The 24,433-nt window shown below is 30.7% G+C and overlaps 1 protein-coding gene and 1 long non-coding RNA gene across 5 annotated transcripts in view; one reads left to right on the plus strand and one right to left on the minus strand.

Moving 5' to 3' along the window:
- Cadm2 (cell adhesion molecule 2) overlaps nt 1–24,433 on the minus strand; it is a 1,002,559-nt gene that overhangs the window by 467,252 nt on the left and 510,874 nt on the right. The window contains exon 1 of one of the 4 annotated variants that reach the window (XM_078044431.1): nt 11,268–11,304. The exons of the other annotated variants lie outside the window; for them this stretch is intronic. Coding sequence (XP_077900557.1) covers nt 11,268–11,283 — 16 coding nt within the window. The 5' untranslated portion in view covers nt 11,284–11,304. Of the gene's footprint in view, nt 1–11,267; nt 11,305–24,433 lie in introns of those variants that run through there. 4 annotated transcript variants of the gene reach the window in all.
- Nucleotides 1–24,433, plus strand: part of LOC144376455 (uncharacterized) — a 122,882-nt gene that overhangs the window by 62,377 nt on the left and 36,072 nt on the right. The window lies entirely within an intron of this gene.

Consider the following 24,433-nt stretch of genomic DNA (forward strand, 5'->3'; position numbering starts at 1 on the left):
CATAGTAAGATTATGAGGCTTTAATACATGGATATGTGGTTGTTCAAGGAAGAAAAATCTAACTTGTCAAAAAGAGACCATTTATTATAGTTATTTCAGTTCAATTATATAATAATGGGTTTGCCTAAAATCACAGGGAAACAATAAAAATCTATAACTGTAGTACAATAAAGGTTAAATATAAAAGGCAAACAATCATACAGAAACCTATCTAGAAGTAGTTACTGTATTTCAATCTTCTAAATATTTTGAGGAAAAATAAAGCTTTCATTTACAATTTGTGGAAGGTAAACAGATTAATTAGAAAAAGAAGATCACTAAATTGTTTTATTAGTTTACTTCAGAAATCTGTGTATCATGTACCTTGGTGGTGATACTTAACCCTTTCTGAAGATATTATGCTCTATTTTTTTTTTGATAGAGTAGCACACATTTCTTCTAGAAACTGGAAATGCCCACATGTACTTAACTGACACAGCTTAATATATTAATAAACCATCCTAAACCTTTTCCACAATGAACTGTCTACATCTCAATACAAAATAATTTGAAAGTAAAATAAATTATTACTCAGAGACTAATATAAGGTACATAGTCTGGTATGTATGAAAGTTTTTCATTCAAATATACCTAACATCACTCTGTTTTACAAAGAATGTGCTCAATTAAAAGAAAATATTAACAGAAGTGAATTAATTTGTATTATTTTTTTTCTGTATGGTCTGAGCTAGAGAAGGATTATAAGTTTTCATGTAAAAATGAATCTAGCAAAACCCCAAATAGTCAATTCTTCAGTATTATGACTCAAGTAGAAAATTGAAATTATTTGATCTAATAAGATAATGAAGAAATTCATTGAAACAATTCAAATAAGATTTCTATATCATAATGGATGGCATAGGGTAGGTGGATAAAAATATTAGTTTCCTTTATGGCTATAAAAATTCACAATTAACATTGTACACATGTATTAAAATTATTACTATCATTATATTAATGCAGAAATTAAAGTATTTTTATCAGCAAAAATAAAAATATTCTATTTAAATTTGTGCATTTGTAATATTTATTTGGTAAATATAATCAAGGTTAAGAATTTTAGGGTTTTTTGCTTCTTTTTTTCAGTGCTGGGGACCAGAAGTCATTACAAATACTAGGCAAGTTCTCTACCACTAAGCAACATCATAGCCCTTATGAAATAATTTTTAATAAACAATAGATAACAACAGACAGGTCCTTTTAAAATATAAAAGGGGGACTTATTAAAGTCTTTGTGAACTATATCTACAGAAAAATTTGAAGAGCACGTTGTTCACTGTGAGTTCCAAATGAAAGAGTTTAAGTTTACATCTCTAAGTATGTCCTTTAACCATACACTAAGCATATCATACACAAAAATATAAAACAAACAAATGTATGGATATTTTATGTAGTTGTCCAAGAACAATGGTATTGTGGGCTGATTAATACTATTTGTTAATAAAAGTACAATTTTGTTTTATAATATAGTTTGAAATTTTTATTCAATGAAATAAGAGCTTCTTTAATTATGAAATTGCCTTCCAAATTCAATGTGCATAAAAAAGAAAACCTATTCTGAATTTCTTTCTCTAGTTTTTCTTCATCTAAAATAGTGGCAGACGGAAGATGGAAGGAGACCCTCATCATTATACAGAATACATGTATGAGGGGAGGAAACAAAAGAAGTGTGTCACATTAGATTGGTTGGAGAGAAGTGATGGGATGCAGCAGGCGGGGGGCAGGGGAAAGGGAGGATAGGAAGGGCAACAGAATAAAATAGACACTAGTATTGCTGTATGCATATAAGTGACTGTATAATCAATGTGATTCTGCAACCTGTACACTCAGAAAAATAAGAAATTATACCTCATTTGATTCAAATGTATGATATGTCAAGATCATTGTACTGCCATGTGTAACTAATAAAAAAAAAGAAGATAAAAAAATAAAATAAAATAGTGGCAGAAACTATACCAAAATGTGTAGTATTTTCTTCAAATAGGGATCATGGTAGTGATTGACTCTAACTGTCTTACTCAATGTTGTGTTGGTGCTGATGTTGAAATTTTGTCATAAGATTATAGTTCAAGATCTCCAAAGCTCTTTAACTTTCCATACTATGTGGAAGTTTTATATCATGCTTATTAATATTAAAATAATCTAGGATAAAGAATAGCACAAAGTATCACCCTGATGCCTAAACAAGACAAAGACACTTCAAAGAAAGAAAACTACAGACCAATATCTCTAATTAACCTAGATGCAAAAATCCTCAATAAAATTCTGGCAAATTGGATTCAAAAACATATCAAAAAAATTATACACCATGATCAAGTAGGATTCATCCCTGGGATGCAAGGCTGGTTCAATATACGGAAATCAATAAATGTTACTCACCACATCAATAGATTTAAAAATAAGAACCATATGATCATCTTGATAGATGCAGAAAAAGCATTCGACAAAGTACAGCATCCCTTTATGTTCAAAACTCTAGAAAAATTAGGGATAACAGGATCATACCTCAACATTGTAAAAGCAATCTATGATAAGCCACAGGCCACCATAATTCTGAATGGAGAAAAATTGAAGGCAATCCCTCTAAAATCTGGAACAAGACAGGGATGCCCTCTCTCACCACTTCTGTTCAACATAGTCCTCGAAACACTGGCCAGAGCAATTAGACAGACGAAATAAATTAAAGGCATAAAAATAGGAAAAGAAGAACTTAAATTATCACTATTTGCAGGTGACATGATTCTATACCTAGCAGACCCAAAAGGGTCTACAAAGAAACTATTAGAGCTAATAAATGAATTCAGCAAAGTGGCAGGATATAAAATCAACATGCATAAATCAAAGGCATTTCTGTATATCAGTGACAAATCCTCTGAAATGGAAATGAGGACAACTACTCCATTCACAATATCCTCAAAAAAATAAAATACTTGGGAATCAACCTAACAAAAGAGGTGAAAGACTTATACAATGAAAACTACAGAACCCTAAAGAGAGATATAGAAGAAGACCTTAGAAGATGGAAAAATATACCCTGTTCATGGATAGGCAGAACTAATATCATCAAAATGGCGATATTAGCAAAAGTTCTCTATAAGTTCAATGCAATGCCAATCAAAATCCCAACAGCATTTCTTGTAGAAATAGATAAAAAAACCATGAAATTCATATGGAAAAATAAAAGACCCAGAATAGCAAAAACAATGCTAAGCAGGAAGTGTGAATCAGGTGGTATAGGGATACCAGACTTCAAACTATACTACAGAGCAATAGTAACAAAAACAGCATGGTACTGGTACCAAAACAGGCGGGTGGACCAATGGTACAGAATAGAGGACACAGTAACCAATCCACAAAACTACAACTATCTTATATTTGATAAAGGGGCTAAAAGCATGCAATGGAGGAAGGATAGCATCTTCAACAAATGGTGCTGGGAAAACTGGAAATCCATTTGCATCAAAATGAAACTGAATCCCTTTCTCTCACCATGCACAAAAGTTAACTCAAAATGGATCAAGGAGATTGATATTAAATCAGAGACTCGGCATCTGATAGAAGAAAAAGATGGCTATGATCTACATACTGTGGGGTCGGGATCCAAATTTCTCAATCGGACACCCATAGCGCAAGAGTTAACAACTAGAATCAACAAATGGGACTTACTCAAACTAAAAAGTTTTTTCTCAGCAAAAGAAACAATAAGAGAGGTAAACAGGGAGGCTACATCCTAGGAACAAATCTTTACTCCTCACACTTCAGATAGAGCCCTAATATCCAGAGTATACAAAGAACTCAAAAAATTAGACAATAAGATAACAAATAACCCAATCAACAAATGGGCCAAGGACCTGAACAGACACTTCTCAGAGGAGGACATACAATCAATCAATAAGTACATGAAAAAATGCTCACCATCACTAGCAGTCAGAGAAATGCAAATCAAAACCACCCTAAGATACCACCTCACTCCAGTAAGATTGGCAGCCATCATGAAGTCCAACAATAACAAGTGCTGGAGAGGTTGTGGGGAAAAGGGTACACTTGTTCATTGTTGGTGGGACTGCAAATTGGTGCAGCCAGTTTGGAAAGCAGTATGGAGATTTCTTGGAAAGCTGGGAATGGAACCACCATTTGACCCAGCTATTCCCCTTCTGGGTCTATTCCCTCAAGACCTAATAAGAGCATGCTACAGGGACACTGCTATATCAATGTTCATAGCAGCACAATTCACGATAGCAAGACTGTGGAACCAACCTAGATGCCCTTCAATAGATGAATGGATAAAAAAAATGTGGCATTTATACACAATGGAGTACTACTCTGCATTAAAAAATGACAAAATCATAGAATTTGGAGGGAAATGGATGGCATTAGAGCAGATTATGCTAAGTGAAGCTAGCCAATCCTTAAAAAACAAATGCCAAATGACTTCTTTGATATAAGGGGAGTAACTAAGGACAGGGTAGGGATGAAGAGCTTGAGAAGAATATTAACATTAAACAGGGATGAGAGGTGGGAGGGAAAGGGAGAGAGAAGGGAAATTGCATGGAAATGGAAGGTGATCCTCAGGGTTATAAAAAATTACATATAAGAGGAAATGAGGGGTAAGAGAAGAATAATACAAGTGGAAGAAATGATTTACAGTAGAGGGGATAGAGAGAGAAGAGGGGAGGGGAGGGGAGGGGGGATAGTAGAGAATAGGATAGACAGCAGAATACATCAGACACTAGAATGGCATTATGTAAATCAATGGAAGTGTAACTGATGTGATACAGCAATCTGTATATGGGGTAAAAATGGGAGTTCATAACCCACTTGAATCAAACTGTGAAATATGATATATTAAGAACTATGTAATGTTTTGAACGACCAACAATAAAAAAAATAAAAAGAATAGCACAAAGTGCTTGATTACACTAATAAAATGTAGAATTTTATAATAAAAAAATAATAATAAAGCTACACTCTTATAATAAAATTGTAAGTTAAGTATAATTTCAATATAAACCACAAATGAAAAACTAAGTCACAAATCTAGTTATAGAAGAACAGATTGTATACTAAACAAATTAAAAAGAGTCCCATAAAGATACAATTGAGTAAATAAATGATAATATCATTTTTATGGATAGTCAGTAAACTTAAAAAGAAAAAAAATCAAATATTAAATTCATGGGAAAGACATTGTATATATGCATATTTGTTTTGTATTCTTCATTTTCTAAAGTGGTCATTATATATTTTTCATTGCAACAGTTGATCATAAAAGGCAAATACAGGGTGCTTGTGATACAACTCCCACACCAACAATTTACAATTGTTTACACATACATATGAAATCTCTTCTTAATAGAGCCACTACCATCAATTGAAATTGGCTAAGGAGATTAGAAGTGTTTTCTATGTCTAATCTGTTTTATTGTGTAATGTTATATTATAAATGTATTTATAACATATTCTTTATTCAGCTAGAAACCAGTCTATTTTAATGGTTTAGGACAATATTTTAAATAAATAAACTAGGAAATATTTGATCTGCAATATGTTGAATAGATGTAGGTTACAGATAAGATTATACATTATATTTTAACAAATATTTAAATGATTTTCAGGTAAAATAATTTAAATCAAAATAAATTAAAAATCAATTTTATCTTGAAACAACCCCAAAATGTGAAGGAATAAAGACAGCTATAAGTAGTAGAAACAACAAGAATATTACAGTAAATTTCTTGCTTTTCTCAAAGCATTTCACTCACAAGAAGAAATAAAATTGAAATTTAAATCTAAATATTTGGAAAAAAACTCTAAATATTGTACCATCATAATTTTCTGCTTCTTGATCTAAGAGATTAAGTAGTTATATATTCATGTTTGTGAACCTGTGGGAGAATTCATAACTTATTCTATTGGATTTAGACTAGCTAGTGTGCTGCAGTTGTCTGTATACTAATACAGGTTAGGGAATTACACATGAGTAATGGTGAGAACTACTTCAAAGGAACAGTAGAATAGAGGCATTCCACAGTTTGAGTTAGAGAAATGAAGAAGGGAGAATGTGTTTAGGTTTAATTCAAAATGTAAGTGGTGTTAAGTAAACACTATAAATTTAACTTTATAATTTACCCTTATGTTTATTTAAATGATAACATCAAACCATTAAGACAGGTAGTTCAAAGATCAATTTTGAAAGTACAGCTTTTAAAATAAATTCTATTTACTCATTTAGACTCTATTATCTCCATATGCATTTCTTATATCCGTAATAAATAAACTACCTTTAAAAGGATCATTAGTTTTTTTGAGAACAGTTTCATATTATCTCCTTTGTATGTCTAAAAAATCAGGCATATATTCTGGAAGAGGAAAAAAATTTAACTATTTTTAGGAAAAGCAATATGTGATAGTAATGGTTGTATTTTTAATGTCTCTGGTAATCTAACAGACTGTGATATTGAGTAATAATTATTTTTCTTTTTAATTTATTTTTTAAGTGGATATGAAAAATTGTGGTATATATGTGTATTAAGAATTTAATAATTATTTTTAAAAGAAGTCATAACTTTCTAGCTCTCTGTCTACCTACAAACCTACCTACAGTGCCTTGGCTGAATGAAGCTTAAAGATAATTTTTAGTAAATAATTAGTGACTTTCCTTTAGGTGTTAATTGTTTGAAATTTGGCATAAATATAGAGCTTTTCTCTATAAGACAATGTAACAAGTTAATATACCCATAGCAATGAAAGAAGCATTCATAATTGCCTAAAAACATGACAAGCTCATCAAAAACTAAAGGGAGATCACAAAGGAAAATGGAACAAGGGATCTAAATTCAGCAAACTTCCACATCATTGTCCAAATTTGATCAAGAATTGCTTATTCACACAAAAACTTTAAACATTTGTAGAATATAGTATGGAAGCTTGATCCTAAGTATTATTAAAATTGCCTGAGTGAACATTCGCTGCCCATTTGAAACTTAAAATACTGAACCATCTGTAATTATAATTACATTTGATTTCCTTTCCATAATGAGGATGACAATTTGGGATTCTTTAAAAATTAAAACTGCCACCATTTTCTAATTACTGAAACACACATAAAAAGCTAAATTGCCTTATTTTACTTTTGAAATACGGAAATGAGTTTTTTGATTGCCTCATAACTTAGTGGAGAAAGGAATCTTTAAAAATATTTATTTATTTGTTTGTTTATTTATTTTGGTATTCAGGGTCAGCCCTTTTTATTTTATTTTGAGACAGGGTTGAAAAATATGACTCTAGTTTGCAGAGGCTGGCCTTGAACTTGCCATCTATGTGCTTGAGCATCCTGAGTGGCTGGGATTACAGACATGTACCCATGTACCACCATAAGCAGCTGAGATATAAGCTTTAAACAATAATACATTTAACATTTAGAAAATCCTGTCATCTTTAGGTTGTCCCAAAAGAACAATTAGTAGGCAAAATAAAAACAAAGGGTAACTTTGGCTTTATTAACTGAGCGCCTTCTCTCCCCTCAACCCCCTCAAATTATAGACCAACTGTTCACCTTTATGTTTACAGTACCATTTTGAGTAGACTAAGCTTATACCTTTGATTTCTAGGTCATTCACTTAATAAATGTCTATTGGTTGATCACAAAGGGATGAAGGTAATAAGAAACTAGGTGGGCTAGTATATAATGTCTTCATTACTAAGTGTATTCCATTATTACAATGTCATTATTTTTGCTTCCATATGCAAAAAGATGGTATGCCTTTGAAAGATCTCTATGGAAAAATAAAATTTTTTTTTCCAGTGAATGTGATTAGTAGAATAATGTACTAAAGATGTACTCTATTATTCTGAATTAGTCATGTCTATGCTGGATGAAATACCCCATAATTTTGGTGGAAAAGTAAAATTACTGCTTACCAAAATAAAGGGATAAAATGGTGAAGAAAGCAAAGTTAATTTCAAGCTTCAAAGAAGATAATATAGGTAATGGAGGTTAAAATAAAATTGAAACTATAAAAGCAATTAAGAATGTCCCTTTAAGGAGCAATGCATGAGAGATTGTGATAACCTCAAATTGTTCATATTTGCATAGAAAAGGTCACAAGATATCATTGGATTGTTAACACAGAACAAGAGCCTTTTTTTCTGAAAAGGAGAATCAGATGCATATTACACTATAGGGCATCAAAGTCTTTTTAGAATTGCAGTACATGTAATCTCTACCACAATATTATATAATTTGTATATCCTTTCTAGGTCAAACACATTTTGCTTGGTTTTCATTGATATTTTTTCTGTCTAGAAAATATATGATCAGAATTATCTAATCCTTAGTGTAATTCCTTTCATATTTTTCCTAAATGCCTGTGTGTCCCCATATAACCATGAAACAGTGGGATCAGTCACAATTATTTTGGCTTTTATTGTTTTGCAGCATATTACAAAACGTGAATGGAGAATCAAGTAAACACCAGTATCGCTCTCTGGGTACTTTTCTCATTACAACTCTTTGTATAATGTGACAGGTTTGAAATACGATGACAAACGTAAGAAAGAACATCATTCTGATAATGCATGTTGTTGTGTTTTCATTAATTCTCCAAGAGCATTAAAAGAAAGAATTGCTAATTGAAAAATATGACTCTAGATGCCCTGAAACATGAAAGAGTTCTATGTCAGTTTATGGAGTAAGTGATTCAAAGACTTTGCCCATTGTCATCCTTATAAAAGTTAATGATGTTTGACCCAGCCAACAGACATTTGTTTGAACAAAGACACATACAACTGTTAATTCTAATTCCTGTACCTAAATAGCAATAGTATTTGTTTGCTAAGGTTATATGTCATGAGAATAAATCAAATTGCATGTTGAATTTCAAGGAAGAGCATCTGCTGGAGTACATCAAACAACAACAGATGTTGCTAAATCAAATAACTATCAATCTTAGAATCATAATGTTAATGTTGGATGTTCACATACAAAGTACAGAGTCAAATGGACGAAGAATGGATATCACATACTCCAGAAAGTTTACATTAAGTAAAGCTTCAATTATTTAAAATCCAAAGAACATGTAATGCCCAAAGGATTTTTCTGATCCTTATTTTTTTAAAAAAGGTTGATAATAAGTTGATATATATGACTGTAAGAGATATTTTGATGTTTTGGGAATTTTCTTTTTTTGCTTTTGTTTACCCTTTAGTTTCTTTTGATAAAAGCACATATACACATATCTTCTGCTATTATGGTATTTTATTAGATCATTTCCTACAATAAACCCTGATACATGGCATGATCATAGACATCAGTAGAAGATTAAATTATATTTCTAACTTTGCAGTTAAACAGATAACTATGTTCATGAGTTCTTAAAATATTATTTGTCAACAGGTTTCAAAACCAAAGTTCTTCTGTTTTAGATTTACTTAATTCTTCACTTGAAATTCAGGTTTTTAAAAATGGAAAACAAGTACAAATTATTTAATTTTCAGGTCATAGAGTAGTTTGGGGTTGATGGTTTTTCTAAATTATATTTCATTTTCATTATAAACATGGGGCATGTGGACAAAGATTTTGATCTTTTTACTTAACACGTTTTGATATGAAGCAAAACAATTTTTAGTGTTAAATGTATAATTGCAATTACATTTATAAAATTGACCTAAATATTCATTGTTAATTCTTTCCAGATAAACACAAGGGTAAAACACTTAAACTGTTTCTCATACTTGCTCAAATTACAAACATTTATGTATGCTAAAAGAAAGAGGGTTGCATTTAATCTATTAAATACTAGTTCAAACAAAACCACTTCCTTAACATCCCCAATATCTCATATTAAAGGAAAGATCAATAAACAAAAAGGTAGTAAAACAATACCTAAATAGGTGTTCTTTGCCTTCTCAATCATCTACCATAGAGACTAAATTATATTATGTTTGCATTGATTTTATAATTTAAAATCAGTATAAAATTATCACACATAGAAAAATAAACCCTATCTTTCAGCACAATTATTATGAAATGAAAGTAAATTTTAGCCTCTCTACTTAATACAGATAAGGTTCAAGTGTTCTTTGGAGGAAAGAGAACACCCTTGCTATATCAATTAGAACGTTATTTACTTTCAAACCATTATAAATGAATGATGAAGGCTCCTCTTCTAATTAAAAGTACTTTGTGTTTTTTTGAGATAATGAGTTTCTACCTCCCTTCCCAGTGCTGCAAGGACTCTCAATTACTAAATGCCAAAGCAATATAGGTTCTTTAACCATCAATTTCTTGCCTTTATTCCAAAAAGGAACTAATTTTGGTTACAAATTCCTAATAATGCCTTTCTATATTGCACAAGATATCATAGAATGTGCTCTGACAAACTTGGATTCTCCTGGCCTCTCACTCAAGAGCCAAAGAAACAAGGTAAATTATTAATTTTAGAAATAGCACAAATATTTCCTAGAATATATTGATTTAATTATTATGTATATTTCTACAAAGTATTAGAACTTCTGTTTTCACATATCTATAATTAAATGTTTTTCTTTTTCCTCAGTTGTGAATACAAAAATAGCATTTTTCACTGTGATTTGATTTATTATAAGGAAAGCAATATTATGAATTTGACAAAGCAGTCATATTTCTCCCAGGAAAATGATTAATTCTTTTTGAAGAAAGTTTATTCCATATATGTTGATAACTACTCTTTAGAAAGATAAATAATATCAATTAATAGTACCCATTTTGCTTTATTGTATGTATGGTGTTTATAAAGTGTATATCCTTTGAAAATAATGTAGATAAAAATACCTTCTAATATTTGGAAATAATTTCTGTGTTATAATTCATTTTATTTTAAGTACAATGTATGATGAAAAATATTATTTTGCATATTGACAACAAAATAGTTTTGTATTTAAAACTCAATTCTGATAGAATAGATTTAAAAAGTGAGAAATGCTCTAGATACAGAGATTCAAATATTGCAAGTTTATAGTATTATATAACAAGTTTATAGTATTAATATAACAATGGTATAGAAAGTTGATATTTTCTGAAAATATTTTCATCTTAAGTTTCAAAAAGAATTTTGATATTTTCTGAAAATATTTTCATCTTAAGTTTCAAAAAGAATTTTGATTTTAACTATAATTTTCAAAACTTCCTATATAGTTCTATGTTAAAAATTATTGTGAGATACCAATATTTCACTTATTTTTTTCATTACCTTTATGGAGTCTCATTATACTGGAATGATTAATGTGCTTACCTAAAAAAGAAAGAAAGAAAGTGTGCTGTTAGTTTCAAAGAGAGATTATTTCAAAGTTGGCAGTGAACAAAATAAGACATGGTGGAGGATAATCACAATTCACATTCCATCATCTATTTTCTTTTGCACCCCAGAGATCTGTATGGTTGTGACAAAATCAAATGGAATAAGCTGTTTCCAAAACTGCATAGGCAAAAGAGCTTTTCCAGATGCTTTGGCAGCAAGTATATTTTTATTGAATTGAAGATAGCTATTTTTGTCAATTCTTTATTGCCACCACATACAATGAATCAAATAAAAAATGTCAACAAAAGGTTTGGTGTGATTATATTACTTCCCAGAAGATCGTAGAAACATCTTTACTTCAAATGCATTTTTCCCAGTTCTACTACAGAATCAATCACACTACCCATATTTATCTGACTGGGAAATTTTACATTGCAGGTCTATTTAGAATCAAGTTCAGCAATAATGAAGTATCTAAAGAATTATACTGTCTGTGAATCACAGGCAAAATTACAGGTCTATAACAAGACTAGAAATGCCATACTTTTCCACTTTGCTTTAGGAACCTAAGAGGTAAAACTAAATAATTCAAAGATTGGTATATTTTAAGAGAAGATTTATGAAAAAGTGGATATTTTCCTTTATTCCCACTCACATCGAAATGTGAAAAAGAAGCCCCTAAAGAGCAACTTGTTCCTTCCCTATGAGTGAAATGTGTGGTTCTGTACAATATTGTTTGGACTATGATAGTGATACTGACCTGGGGATGGAACTCAAGGTCTCATACCTGTTAGGAAAGCACTCTATCGAGCTTCATGACCATTCCAAAGTGTGGTTTAAAGCAGTGGTAGCCTATATTATCTGAAGGGTGAGGTTAGGTATTCCAAAAGTCTAATGTATTAAATATTAGTATATTACCTCAATGGGTTATAAGTGAGAAAGGTTACATTTAATACTCTAGTATAAATAGATTTATCAAATTATTCACTGCTTGTTATTATATATTTCTTAGGAATCTGTTTTATATTGGAGGTTTTGTACTACCATTTTTGAGCACTCCTTAGTTTCTATAGTTTTATGTATACTAGTTTTTAAATGCCTTGAGGTTAGAAACTATCTCTTGGATTACAAAATCTAGCATGGTATGTGTAGTAGGGACTCAATATGTTTTTATATAATGAATGAATAAATAAACAATGACTGGACTAATGACATAAAATTAAAAGTATAAAATAAAACTCAAAATAGTTGAATATTGCATACATAGAGTAGTTTGCCTTGTTTGATAGCTTATTACACTTTTTGTAGGTAAAGCTAAAAAAATTTCTCATTAAACTTTTTTTATAATTAAAATTGGAAAAAATCAACAGTGTTTTGTGGTTCAATAAACTGGAATATTATATCTATAGGACATTAAGGAGCAATTTTTGGTAATTTTAGGCATGTAAAACAAAAACTCTAGGTTACTATTTACCAATAAAAATGTAATTTGTTTTGTATAATGTCTCTTTTGAGAGGTAGAGGTATTAGTTGGAATATACTGATTTTCCAATTAACTTGGTTAAGGCAGATTTGCACATTTTAGGCAAATTCCAGTTTTCATGAGTTGTGTTTCTCCTACATGTAAAATGGTAGACATACAGGTAGTTCCCTTTGTTTGTTTCCTTTGTGTTTATTTGAAAGGTACTTCAGTAGAATTCTAAAGAAGAAGAAGAAAATAATCTTAGATATACATAGTTCTTTATAAAAGAGATACATGAGCAGTCTACAATTATTTTCTATCATGATTTTAACCAATTATGATTCCATTTCTCCCCCTCCATGGAGTTAGATGTTCTTATAAGTATTTATTTTCTTTCTTTGCTCCATTATACATATTTGAGATAATCTGGGCAGTGAGCCCAGATTGTTTTATTTTTGTTGTTGTTGTTGTTTATTTGTAGACTGTCCTAGATTCTTGTGAGAGGGCATATTCTAAATTATTACCATAATTACAGTAGGATTGGCACTCTGTAAGATTTTAATATAAGATTCTCCTTTTATCTTATAATAAGCTAATGACTATATATATTTTTGGAATGTTTCATTACATGGCAAAGTATTTTAATTTTAATACTGCCTGAATGGCTAGACTATGTTCAGGACACATTATGATTAACTGTGTCCGTCTATTGTCTGAAATCAGAAGCCTATTTACAAGGTAGATTTTAATTCATTTTTGATGTAGTTATTTTTGTCACACATTTCACAATGCCCTTCTGAAAAATATGACTGCTAACAAACCATCATTTTTAATGCAGTACACACTATCACTGCCCTCATGGATGAAAACCATTATTAAATTCATAATATAGAGAAGAGATATAATATTTAAAAGCCAAAAATAATAAATGTAACTTTAATCTGTTAAATATGCCATATATTGTATTTATGCCTATTTTATGAAATGCAGTCCCTGAAGAAAGCTAAGTAGTATATCAATTACCTCACCAGACCACAGCAGCTTCCCGGGATATAAAGTACAATGTTGTTTGGACTATGATAGTGATAGTGACACCATTAGAGATTGTGTTTCCAGTATGCCTTGCTGCCTGACTCTTATAGAAACCTGTGTCAGTAGCTGATGATTTCCAATGTTCCTTATTAGAGATCATCTCAATAAACCCATATGCCCCTCTACCCCACACTAATTATTGGATGCTTACACAGTTCAGCTCTTACATTTTAATATCAAATAGTAAAGTCTAGAAGTGTTAAGGTTACAGGTCTTGATTTCTAGTCTAAGGTTCTTTCACTTTACTTTGGAGATCAGTCTTTCTTCTCACTTTCCAAAAAGATACATTTTTTATGAAAACATCAATTAAAATATGATCAAATATATTCACAGCATTCCTGTGGCATATACATAGTTCATATTAAAATCTTAATAAAAAATAAGAAAAATAATGTGACTTCATTTTTATATTGATTTCTAGCCCATTCTTTTTGTTACCATGTGTGTGCATGTCCATGCACACACACACACACACACACACATACACAAACACACATTAATAATATCTTTTCAGGATCAGACTCTTTATTTCCATTCAAATAATTGTTCTACTCTGTTCAGCAATTTTTTCCATGTTTGTACTCAGGTATAAAAATCTCTTATCTCTAAACTTATATACTTTCTGATATTTACTTTACATTCTTACGCAAGACTTGCTATCAAACTTTCTTATGTACAGCTAAACTGCCTTTCTCTCCATAGAGCATACATTAATTCAAACATGATATATATGAACTGGAGATAAGCAAATAAAGGGAAATAATTTGTTGACTAATGGTCTTGGCACTTTAGGAAAATAAAAAGACCTAATAATATGTAATTTACCAACTCATAGTATTATGAGTACCAAGTGAAACAATGTTTGATAAATGTCAAAAAGGTGTAATAGAGGAAACAAAACATGCTCCTGGAAGCTAATTTCTGCAATGCCATGAAGGCAACTCTAATATTTCACCTCCTTGAACTTTATTTCCTTGTTGATCTGTATATTAAAGACAGTTGGATTAGACACTCTCCAAATATCTTTCACAATGGGACATGCTGGGAAATGTGAAAAATCAAATTGGATAGCGAAACTAAAAAATGTATCAAAATAAACAAATTGCATAAGTAGGGCAAATATTCAGCAGATATTTATAACCCTTATAACTCAGGTAAATGGTGACTAGATTTTAAAAAATTCTATAAAATTGTATTTGTAATTGCATACATGGTTGGTATCTTAAGTTTAAAATTGGTTATCTCTGAGAGAAAGATGTATTCGTTAAATTTATTTGGTATGTATTTGAGATTATAAGCTATTGATATATATGAATCTATACATATAAAATTACAGAAGAACAGAAAGTACTAAATTGTTTTTGCACTCACTTATTTAAATATCATGGGAGGCCCCAGAGCTATGAAGATAAATATGTTGATTAAGTTTCTATTCTTCAAGATTATCCTCTAATGAAGGAGTTAAGATTTATATAGTAACAAACCATATAGATTTTAAATAATGTTTGGAAATAAAGAATTCTTCCTAACAAAATATTATTCATTTTGTTCTGTTTTAAAAAGAAGTAGATATGAATCTTTTTCAAAGAAAAAGTTTTCAACTGTACTTGCATAGGGTGATTCCAGTATAAGCTTGAAAATAAGTTATCTTGGTTACCTTTGCACATCTATGTTTTAACTTAAAACCTTGTTTTAACTTAAAACCTTGTTTTCAATAAATTATTTTGTGGCAAAGTGCTTTAAGTTAAAGAGTTTAAATGTTGTCACGTCTATGCTTAGGTCTGTTAAGTTTTAAATGCATTATATTTTTGGAACTCTATTCTATAATGATAACCTTACTTTTAATAAAAGAGATGAATTGCAGTGCAGTAATTGAAACAACCATGCCAATATTTCATCTTTCATGAAGTATATGTCAGTCAAATTATAATTAACATTAATCCAAAAACACAAAGCCCAAGGAGACTGCAGATTAAATATCAGAAGAATTTTGTCAAATTAAAATACAAACTTTGAAATTATTTCTTTTTAATTTTATGCTATGTTTATGCTATATTTCAACACATGTTGCCAATTTTTGACCTTCTGTTACTGAAAAGGATCAGGACTAAGGCAGAAAAGTTAGTGTTGCATATCCTGGTCCTACTCACACATTCTAAATAGATGTCAAACTTATTCACATCACTGGGGCTGGTCAAAATTGTTTATCTCATTTAGATCTTCTCTGAATTTGACTTTCCACTGACTTTGAGAGTTACAAGCTAAAGAGCAGCTAAATTAAGCAGAACAAAACAAGCAACACCAAGTAAAAGGAACACTGTAGCCCAAGTCTACCCATTCGGTTAGCACATGCTGCTCTTATCTCTCAATTTTGGATACCCATATGTATAAAATGATAGGTACCAAATGGTGATGGTGAGGAATAAGTTCAAGAGGAATCACTCCACTGCACCCCTTTGCCTTGATGCTAGGAATTTCATTACTGTTACAAGAAAAATTTTAATTGTCATTCACCTCAAGTGAAAAAAAAATGAAGCATATTTTACTGTAAAACAGAATGAGAATATATAAGCTTTGGGAATATGTGAAATATAAAAGAAAAGATAAAATTTAGAGGGAAAATCATGAAATTGCAAATTTAAAATATAAAAAAACAAAAATCAAGAACAAAAATACCAAAGATCTTTCATTGCTATTTGATTAGAATTGTCAACATGATTTGTTGAAAGAGAATGGAAACTCAATTACTATGTACTTAATTTTTTCAATATTTTCACTCATTGTTGATTGTTCTGACCTCTATGATACTCTTACTGGTGCACAAACAAAAATTTGATAAGCATAGATTGCATTATCTACATTACATAAAAAAATCTCTTAATCAGATTTTACACTAGGTACCAAGTGTCCCTCTTATTTATTAATCTGTAGTAGTTGAGGTAAATATTCTCAAACCCTACAAAATCAACTGTCAAAAATCATAACATGAAACAAAGAGAAAATTAGAAACTAAAGTCACCACGAGTATTACTCCATGACTGAGGTTCTATAACTTGGCTACATGTCCTATTTACCTTGAAACTTATGAAAACAAGAACAACAACAAAAAAAATACACCAGCATTCACAACATTAAACATGGGCCATTTGATAGTTCTGATTAGAGGTCATTCTTCTGCAGTTTTCAAAAACTCTTCATATTGTTCTAAAATTTTTTATGGTAGTTTAGGTTAATTCCAGTTATTGGATTAATCAAAACAGCATCTTTCATTCTTTGCAGCTCACACTAAAGAAATGCATTATGAAAGGGGGCGCTGCATATATGAATGTATGCATATTTAACTAAAACTCAAGTTTCATAAAACAGTAATGATCATTCTTAGGCTGATGATATTTTCTATTCTGTTCTTTTCAGTAATGCTGTATATAAACATCTCATTTGATAACATGACTCACTAATGGATCACAATCTGCAGTTTGAAAATCACTTAGAGCTCTTATTTACATATAACACATTCTGCATGAAAATTCTATACTCTAACAAAATTATTGAAAAGCAAGAAAGAATGGAATTCAGAACACAGTCATTAGTTGTGTTACTTTGTTACTCACTACTTCAAAAACTAAACTTCAGTGAGGTTGTGAATTGACCAGGTGATAGAGAGTTTTGTAGCTAGATCACCTTATGCCATTTGCCATCTGGACACATCACACTTTTTTTTTTTTTGAATGCAAAAATAGCAGAACATTAAGGATCTGCTTACATATTTATCACTGACCTGATTAACTCCAATTATTCAAATAGGAATCTGAAGAAATATATAAGGTGATGTTGGAAGACCCAATTATGTATTCAACTATAAATGCAATAAACTACATAGATAATACAATTTCCTCAAAGAAAACAGGAAAAAGAAACTGGTGCCAGCATCAGCTAGTTGTATTATGTCCACCTGAAATGAAATGGAGAAAAATGTCCACAAAACAATGAAATCTAACTTTCTTTCACTAATTTCTCAGTAGTGACCAAAAATCATATACTTATATCCTACTTCATTTTAACATTATGAAACCCCGAAGAAGATATATTTACAATCATTATGTCCTTAAATAGTGACCTAAAAACTAGTGCAACTATTTTGGTAGTGTCTTTGAGTCCCTGAGCATATTTTCCAACAGAATCAAGGATATGCAAATCCAGAAATAAAATGAAGTCCAACCACCAAAATGATTTTTTAACATAAACTTAAGAATTATTTACAGCCATCCACTCAGTTATGTAAATTCCCTGCTTAGTCATTGGTTTTGCTAAAAAAAATTGAATAAATATAATTATTTATACTAGGGATCTAGTTAAATATGTGTGGCTATGGAATCTTCTACACTTGTGCTTAGAGTATATAGGAGGATTTTTTCCCCCTTAAAGCTAGATAACTTATAATACTTGAAAAAAGAAAATCCTCCCTATGATCCAATATTTTAAAAAATCACTTAAATAAATCTTCAAAAAAAGGTTGTCATGAGGGAACAGAGGAAGTACTTTCTGTTGACATAAACAGTAATTGATAAGGTTTTCTTGAATACTTTTATAGAAATGCTGATGTATTACACTCAGGATTACTAGTTAGCTCTCATTTCCTTTCAACTTTTGCCTCTGGATAAGCTCAACTATTCCCAGGAAGAAACACTGATCAAGTACATTTGTCATGTGAGCAACTATAATAAGGTAATTCATCATAGACTGTCAGAGTTTTATTCTAGAAAGACTGCTGCATTTTTATCCTTACTTAAAAATCTGCTGTCACTCCTGCTGAAAATTTGGTAGACATTTTGGACATGTTTAAAAGCCCTTCCAAACTGATAGTGGCAGATAATTAAGTTATCAGCTATCAAAGCTCCTTTTTTCCTTTTCCTTTTTTTTCCTACGATATATGTGATACCATGAACCCATCTGGCTAGTTTAATCTGACCTTCTCACAGAGCATGATCCCTGTTCCCTTTCCTTTTTCCTCCTTCAGAGTAGCTACTGACCCAGTAATTCACAATGACAAATGAAGCCTTTCTCAAGAGTCTAATTGAGCAATTTTGTTTTCCTTTGGAGACCTGAAATCCACAACATTCTGAACTTCATTCACTAAGAAGGCCAGGCATAGTGGTTACAAAGAATCTAGGTGGATTAAGGGTTTCAGAAGAACAAATAAATAAACTCTGCCTAGGTGTACCACCTTGTATCTCAATAATATTTCTTGTCATTCAATTCATCTACGCAATTACTTACTCCATGTGTGTCTTTTACTTGAAACCAGTTTCAATGAAGTTTCATTCTGATGGGCATGTTATTGAATTCCAAAGTCTTAGTAACTGGTTCTCTCATTCTCTCTTATATAATACTTTCAGCATCTTTCAAAGTTTAAATTTGTGCTCTTTTAAAAAAGAAATGTATCAGTCTTTCCCTTGCCATTTTAATGACATCTTTATATAATACCTTAGAAATAAATTTCATTTCATTTAAAATAAAGAAAGGCATATTTTGACTATACAAAAAATTTACATTATTTTTATGTTAAATTCATATAATATTATCAACTAATTATCACATTAACATATTCTCACTGATAGCAAAGCACCGTTAAGTTAATTTATATTTGCATATAGATGTGTGTGTATACATACGTATGTGTGTGTATACATATATATGTAAACTATTTTGATAACTTATGCTGAATAAAAACAACATATAAACTATATATAAAAGTAGAAATAAATGATATATTTTATTCTCTTTTAGTGATTCAAAATTATCATTGTCTACTGCTATGTATTTATTTTCCAGCATATAGGCAATAAAGTTTTGAAAAATTCATATTTCTTAATGCTCTGATGACTCTTTGCACTATCGCACCAAAATATTTATTGAGTATCTGCTGTGTTCACAGTAGTATTTTCATCTCAAGGAAAGCTTGCAAAACATCTGTGAAAAATATTAGTTTTCCCAACTTGCAGGGGATGGAGACATAGGTGAAAATGGTTTCTATCAAGTAGTCACTCACATAGAATCTCAAATATCACTATCATTCTGTTCAATCTTTTTTGCCATCATTTAAGAAGAAGGATTTCAAAACTTTTAGAGCAAAAGGCATTTAATTCTTACCTTGCAAATAAAATAAGTATTAAATTATTTAGTAATCATATTTTCCTAGCTACTCTATATGCTTTGATCAAATCTGTTAAGTCTTGTTATAAAGACCTGAAAATAAATAAAAGTTAATGGAAGTAACTATATTGATACAACAGATTTCTGGTTGGTTGTCAACTCCATGAAACATTCCTTCCTGCATATTTCATCCAAATGTGTTTATATTTGAAAGTACCTAATTTAAGATCACATACTGATGTTTGTAGTCTAAAAATGACTCATAACATTAGATATATTTAGTGTTTTCATAAATTTAAATATTGGAAATTTCTGTGCATGTGCACAAACAAATACGTTGATAAAATTATGCATGTCTTGAAGTTTTGAACTGCAATGAAGGATAAGCACTGTAAAATTTGGAGTCTGTTGGGTCCACAATCTATTTTATACCGTCCTCTGTTGTTTCCCTTGCTCAAATATTTAGTACATATGACATTTTGATATCACTAAAAGTGCTTGGCTTTACATAATATTTTATCATAACTTTAACTTGTTTAGAAAAAAATTTTCAGTTAACAATAGTAGGCCACAATTTTCATTTTCTTTTCTTAAACTATTGTATGTTAATAAATAAGTTAAAAACAACAGTTCAAATTCTCTATAATTATGAAATTCCATTTTGAAACTCACTGAATAGGAATTCACATGTTCTGCTCGAGTGCACCATAAGTACCTGTGAATATTTTTGACACCTTGTCCCTCACACTGTGTCCATGGAGAATAATAGTATCCTATGTTTTGTCATTGTTGTTAGTTTTTGATGTTTTTAGGAAGAAGCCACCAAAATGGATTCCAAAATGTGTGATGTGATTTAACTGTAATTGTAATTGGTTCTGACTGTTGTCAAGATATGCTATTGCAGGTACTATGAACTCATAATTGTTACTTAGTGGGCATACACATGTCAATACGACTCTTATGGTTTAGAGATGAGGTATCCTTCTTAAGCTCGTTTACATGCAGTATTTATTTATAACGAATCTCAAATTGTGAAGATTCTAGCATTATTCTGATTCTGAGTAATATGTTCAGACAGTTCTTTGGCTTTCAAACTCATAGCAATGCTGGACACCCACTGGACATTTTTCCATCAGTTGCTATGGCATAAATCCAGAAATTGAGTCATTTTCCATTTTTACCATAGCTTCATCATTTACTGCATGTGTTATTTTAGCACTTTCCAGAGTGGTCTTACATACACATCATGAATTTCCTCATACTGTGTTATTTTTTTTTAGTTTATTTATTTATTTTAATTAGGTATATATGACAGCAGAATGCATTTTGATTCATTGTACACAATTGCAGCACAACTTTTCATTTCTCTGATTATACACAATGTAGCATCACACCATATGTGCAGTCATACATGTACCTAGGGTAATAATGTCTATCACATTCCACCATCTTTCCTGTCCCCATGCACCTCTCCTTCCCTCCCTATTTTACCATGTTATTGATTCATTAACATTGAACTTATGGCCAACAGAAATGTAATTCATGCCTCAAAGAGCTCATCTAACACATTTTTTCCCATTAGAGACATCACAATCTTCTTGCATGTAAGAACACTAAGAACCACTTTAACACAGTGCTTGGGGGACATTTTTAGCAATGAAATCACAACAATAAAACCCCCATAAAGACACAAAAAGCTTAGTACTCAATAGACTATAAAGAAGACACATGTTTGCAGTATGAAAGCTGAAAGAAGAGGGAGACTGTTGCCTCCTTCAAACTGAGCAAGGAACGTTATAAAGGGGGACCCCAGTGTTTTGCCACTCTGTCCAAGTTGTGCCCCAGGAATTTATTTTGGGGTTATAAATAAATTTTAGTAAGTAGGTGTTTTCACAATACAGAATCTACAATTATTGAGAATGGACTGAATAATTAAATATACACACATAAAATACAGAAAGAAAGCTAGACATGATAGATGATTTTTCCTAGAAGTTAAACTCAATTTTAAAAAGATAACATTGAAAGGGCAATGATCTTGTCTGTTGCACATCGTATGACATTCCTCCTGTCTTCCAAGTAAAATAAAGAGTTTTAAGTAAAAAAAAAAAAAAAAAGTTTAAAAAAGTGTTGGGGCATGCTTATTGTTCTAATGACAATCATTTTATTCCCTTAGCTGCACCATGCGCACAGGTCTATGATTTCTGATATGGTGGTATTTATTCATTAGCCAATATAGACGTACTGGAGACATTCTCTAATTTGACTCAAAATATGAAAGATGCTGGATATATTCACCTTCATCTATTTATTCTTTGCTTTGAACCACACAAACAGCATGAAGTCAAGTGCAAAAAAATTTAAACAATTTTAGACCAGTAATGTAGAGGACTCTAAAATATTAGCTTTAATTCCAAAGACAACAATGCATCCTGTGATATAAAAATATGATAAAATCTAATTTCATAAAAGCATGTACAAAAGATTAGTGGGTTTAGGATTCTTGGGTCTTATTTATTTGTGAATGACTAGAACTTAGATAAATAAAACACCCGAGCCATGCCAAATAAATACAAAAATTAGAGTTCTCACAGATAGTAGAAGAGGTGTAGTGTTAATAGATAAGACAAAAAAAAGACACAGTGGCTTAATTCCTATTCAGTCTTGTTATATAGAGTTGCAAAGTAGTAACAGTAAAGGAAATAATTTTTTAAAGGCATAAATTCAATCCTAGAGATGAGGGATGGCCTTCAAATACTTGTTCACTTTTCTCACACAGATAAACTGCATCATAAGTTGTTTCAAGAATTATGAATGTGGATAGTGTCCATTGTTCTGAAACTAAAAATGAAAATTTATGCTACAAAAGAATTCAGATATAGGTATCTTACAATTTTTAAAATGGAAAAATAATGAATTTCAGACACTCTGAAAATAGTAATTACTTGGGATCATATTATTTAAGGAGTATTAATATGTCCCACAACAACTGCTTCATTTTTGGTATGGATGTATATTAAGGTATTATTTTCAGAAAATGCCACAAACTACAACATCCACATTTTTATAAATAATTTTATAAAATTTCTCTGATAAATTTGTGGAAAAGATGAAGAAAGAAAAGCAAAGCCATTTCATAGCAATTGAAATAATTGAGGAAAAAGTGGGAACTAATGCATCAGTGCATATCAGTAGAAAAGACTTTTTTCTTATTTTAACCAGTAAAAGAAAGGATCATTAATGTTTGTTGAAAAAATCCAGAGTAACAAAGTGATGTGAAAGTATGTCCTCTTCCCAAAATAGACTTAGGAATATGTTCAGCTTAAGGAAACTGGAGCATTCAAATAGTGATAGCACTGATGGTGAGGCTGTCAATTATCTTCAGTTATTATCTACATTGAAACACTGAATCTTTCTCTTTTTTTTTTCACAGTAGATTAGGTAGAGAGAGGTGATGGGAGGGGAGGGGAGGGGAGGCAGAATAGGAAGGGCAGCAGAATACAACAGACACTAGTATGGCAGTATGTATAAGCGTGGATGTATAACAAATGTGATCCTGCAATCTGTACACATGGAAAAATGAGAATTCATACCCCATTTGAACCAAATGTATGACATGTCAAGATCATTGTATTGTCTTGAACAACCAATTAAAAAAAAGAAACACTGAATCTTTATATTCAAATATAAGAACAAAGAAGAATGTTCAAGAGACTGGTGGCGTGTACCTTAGAAAGAGAACATTTAGAAAGTTAGGAAAACATCCTTCATAAATATTTGAAGGAATTTTTTAAGGCAGAACCAGGAGGAAAATTCTAAAACAATGCTTAGAATCTATGAGCAGAAGAAATAGAAGTGACTGAAAAATAGGTATAGGGAGAATGTCTGAGTCCAGGATTGTCTGAATACTGTTTAACAATTTAGCAAAATAGAAACTATTAATGAACAGATAAATAGAAAAATATCTAATTGACATGTTTCAGGTGGTTCAGAAAGAATTCCTCCCATGAAAATATGAACTGTAAGTTTTATTCTAATTTCTTTCATATTTTTTGTCATAGCACATAATGGTTTGCAATAACTGAATATCACTTCCAAACTGTACACAATTCAAAATGATTTTATTATTTAGCAAAAAGCACTTTAATTTTGGTTCACAGTATTTCAGTCTTCAAACAACCTTCAGAATGAGTAGATTAGTATTGTGAAGGAAATTAGATACCAAGGCATAGATTTCACAATGATAACAATAAATATCCTAATAATTACATTAGTAATAATTAATAATCTGTGGTGACTAGTATCTATTTAAAGAATACATAATTGTTGATTAAATTAATGCATGGATACACCAATTAAGAGTCTAAGAGAATGGTATTTAAATAGATTTTCTATTTTATGAAGAAAATAC

The sequence above is a fragment of the Ictidomys tridecemlineatus genome, chromosome 3 (genome assembly GCF_052094955.1).
Source record: "Ictidomys tridecemlineatus isolate mIctTri1 chromosome 3, mIctTri1.hap1, whole genome shotgun sequence".
Lineage (NCBI taxonomy): Eukaryota > Metazoa > Chordata > Mammalia > Rodentia > Sciuridae > Ictidomys > Ictidomys tridecemlineatus.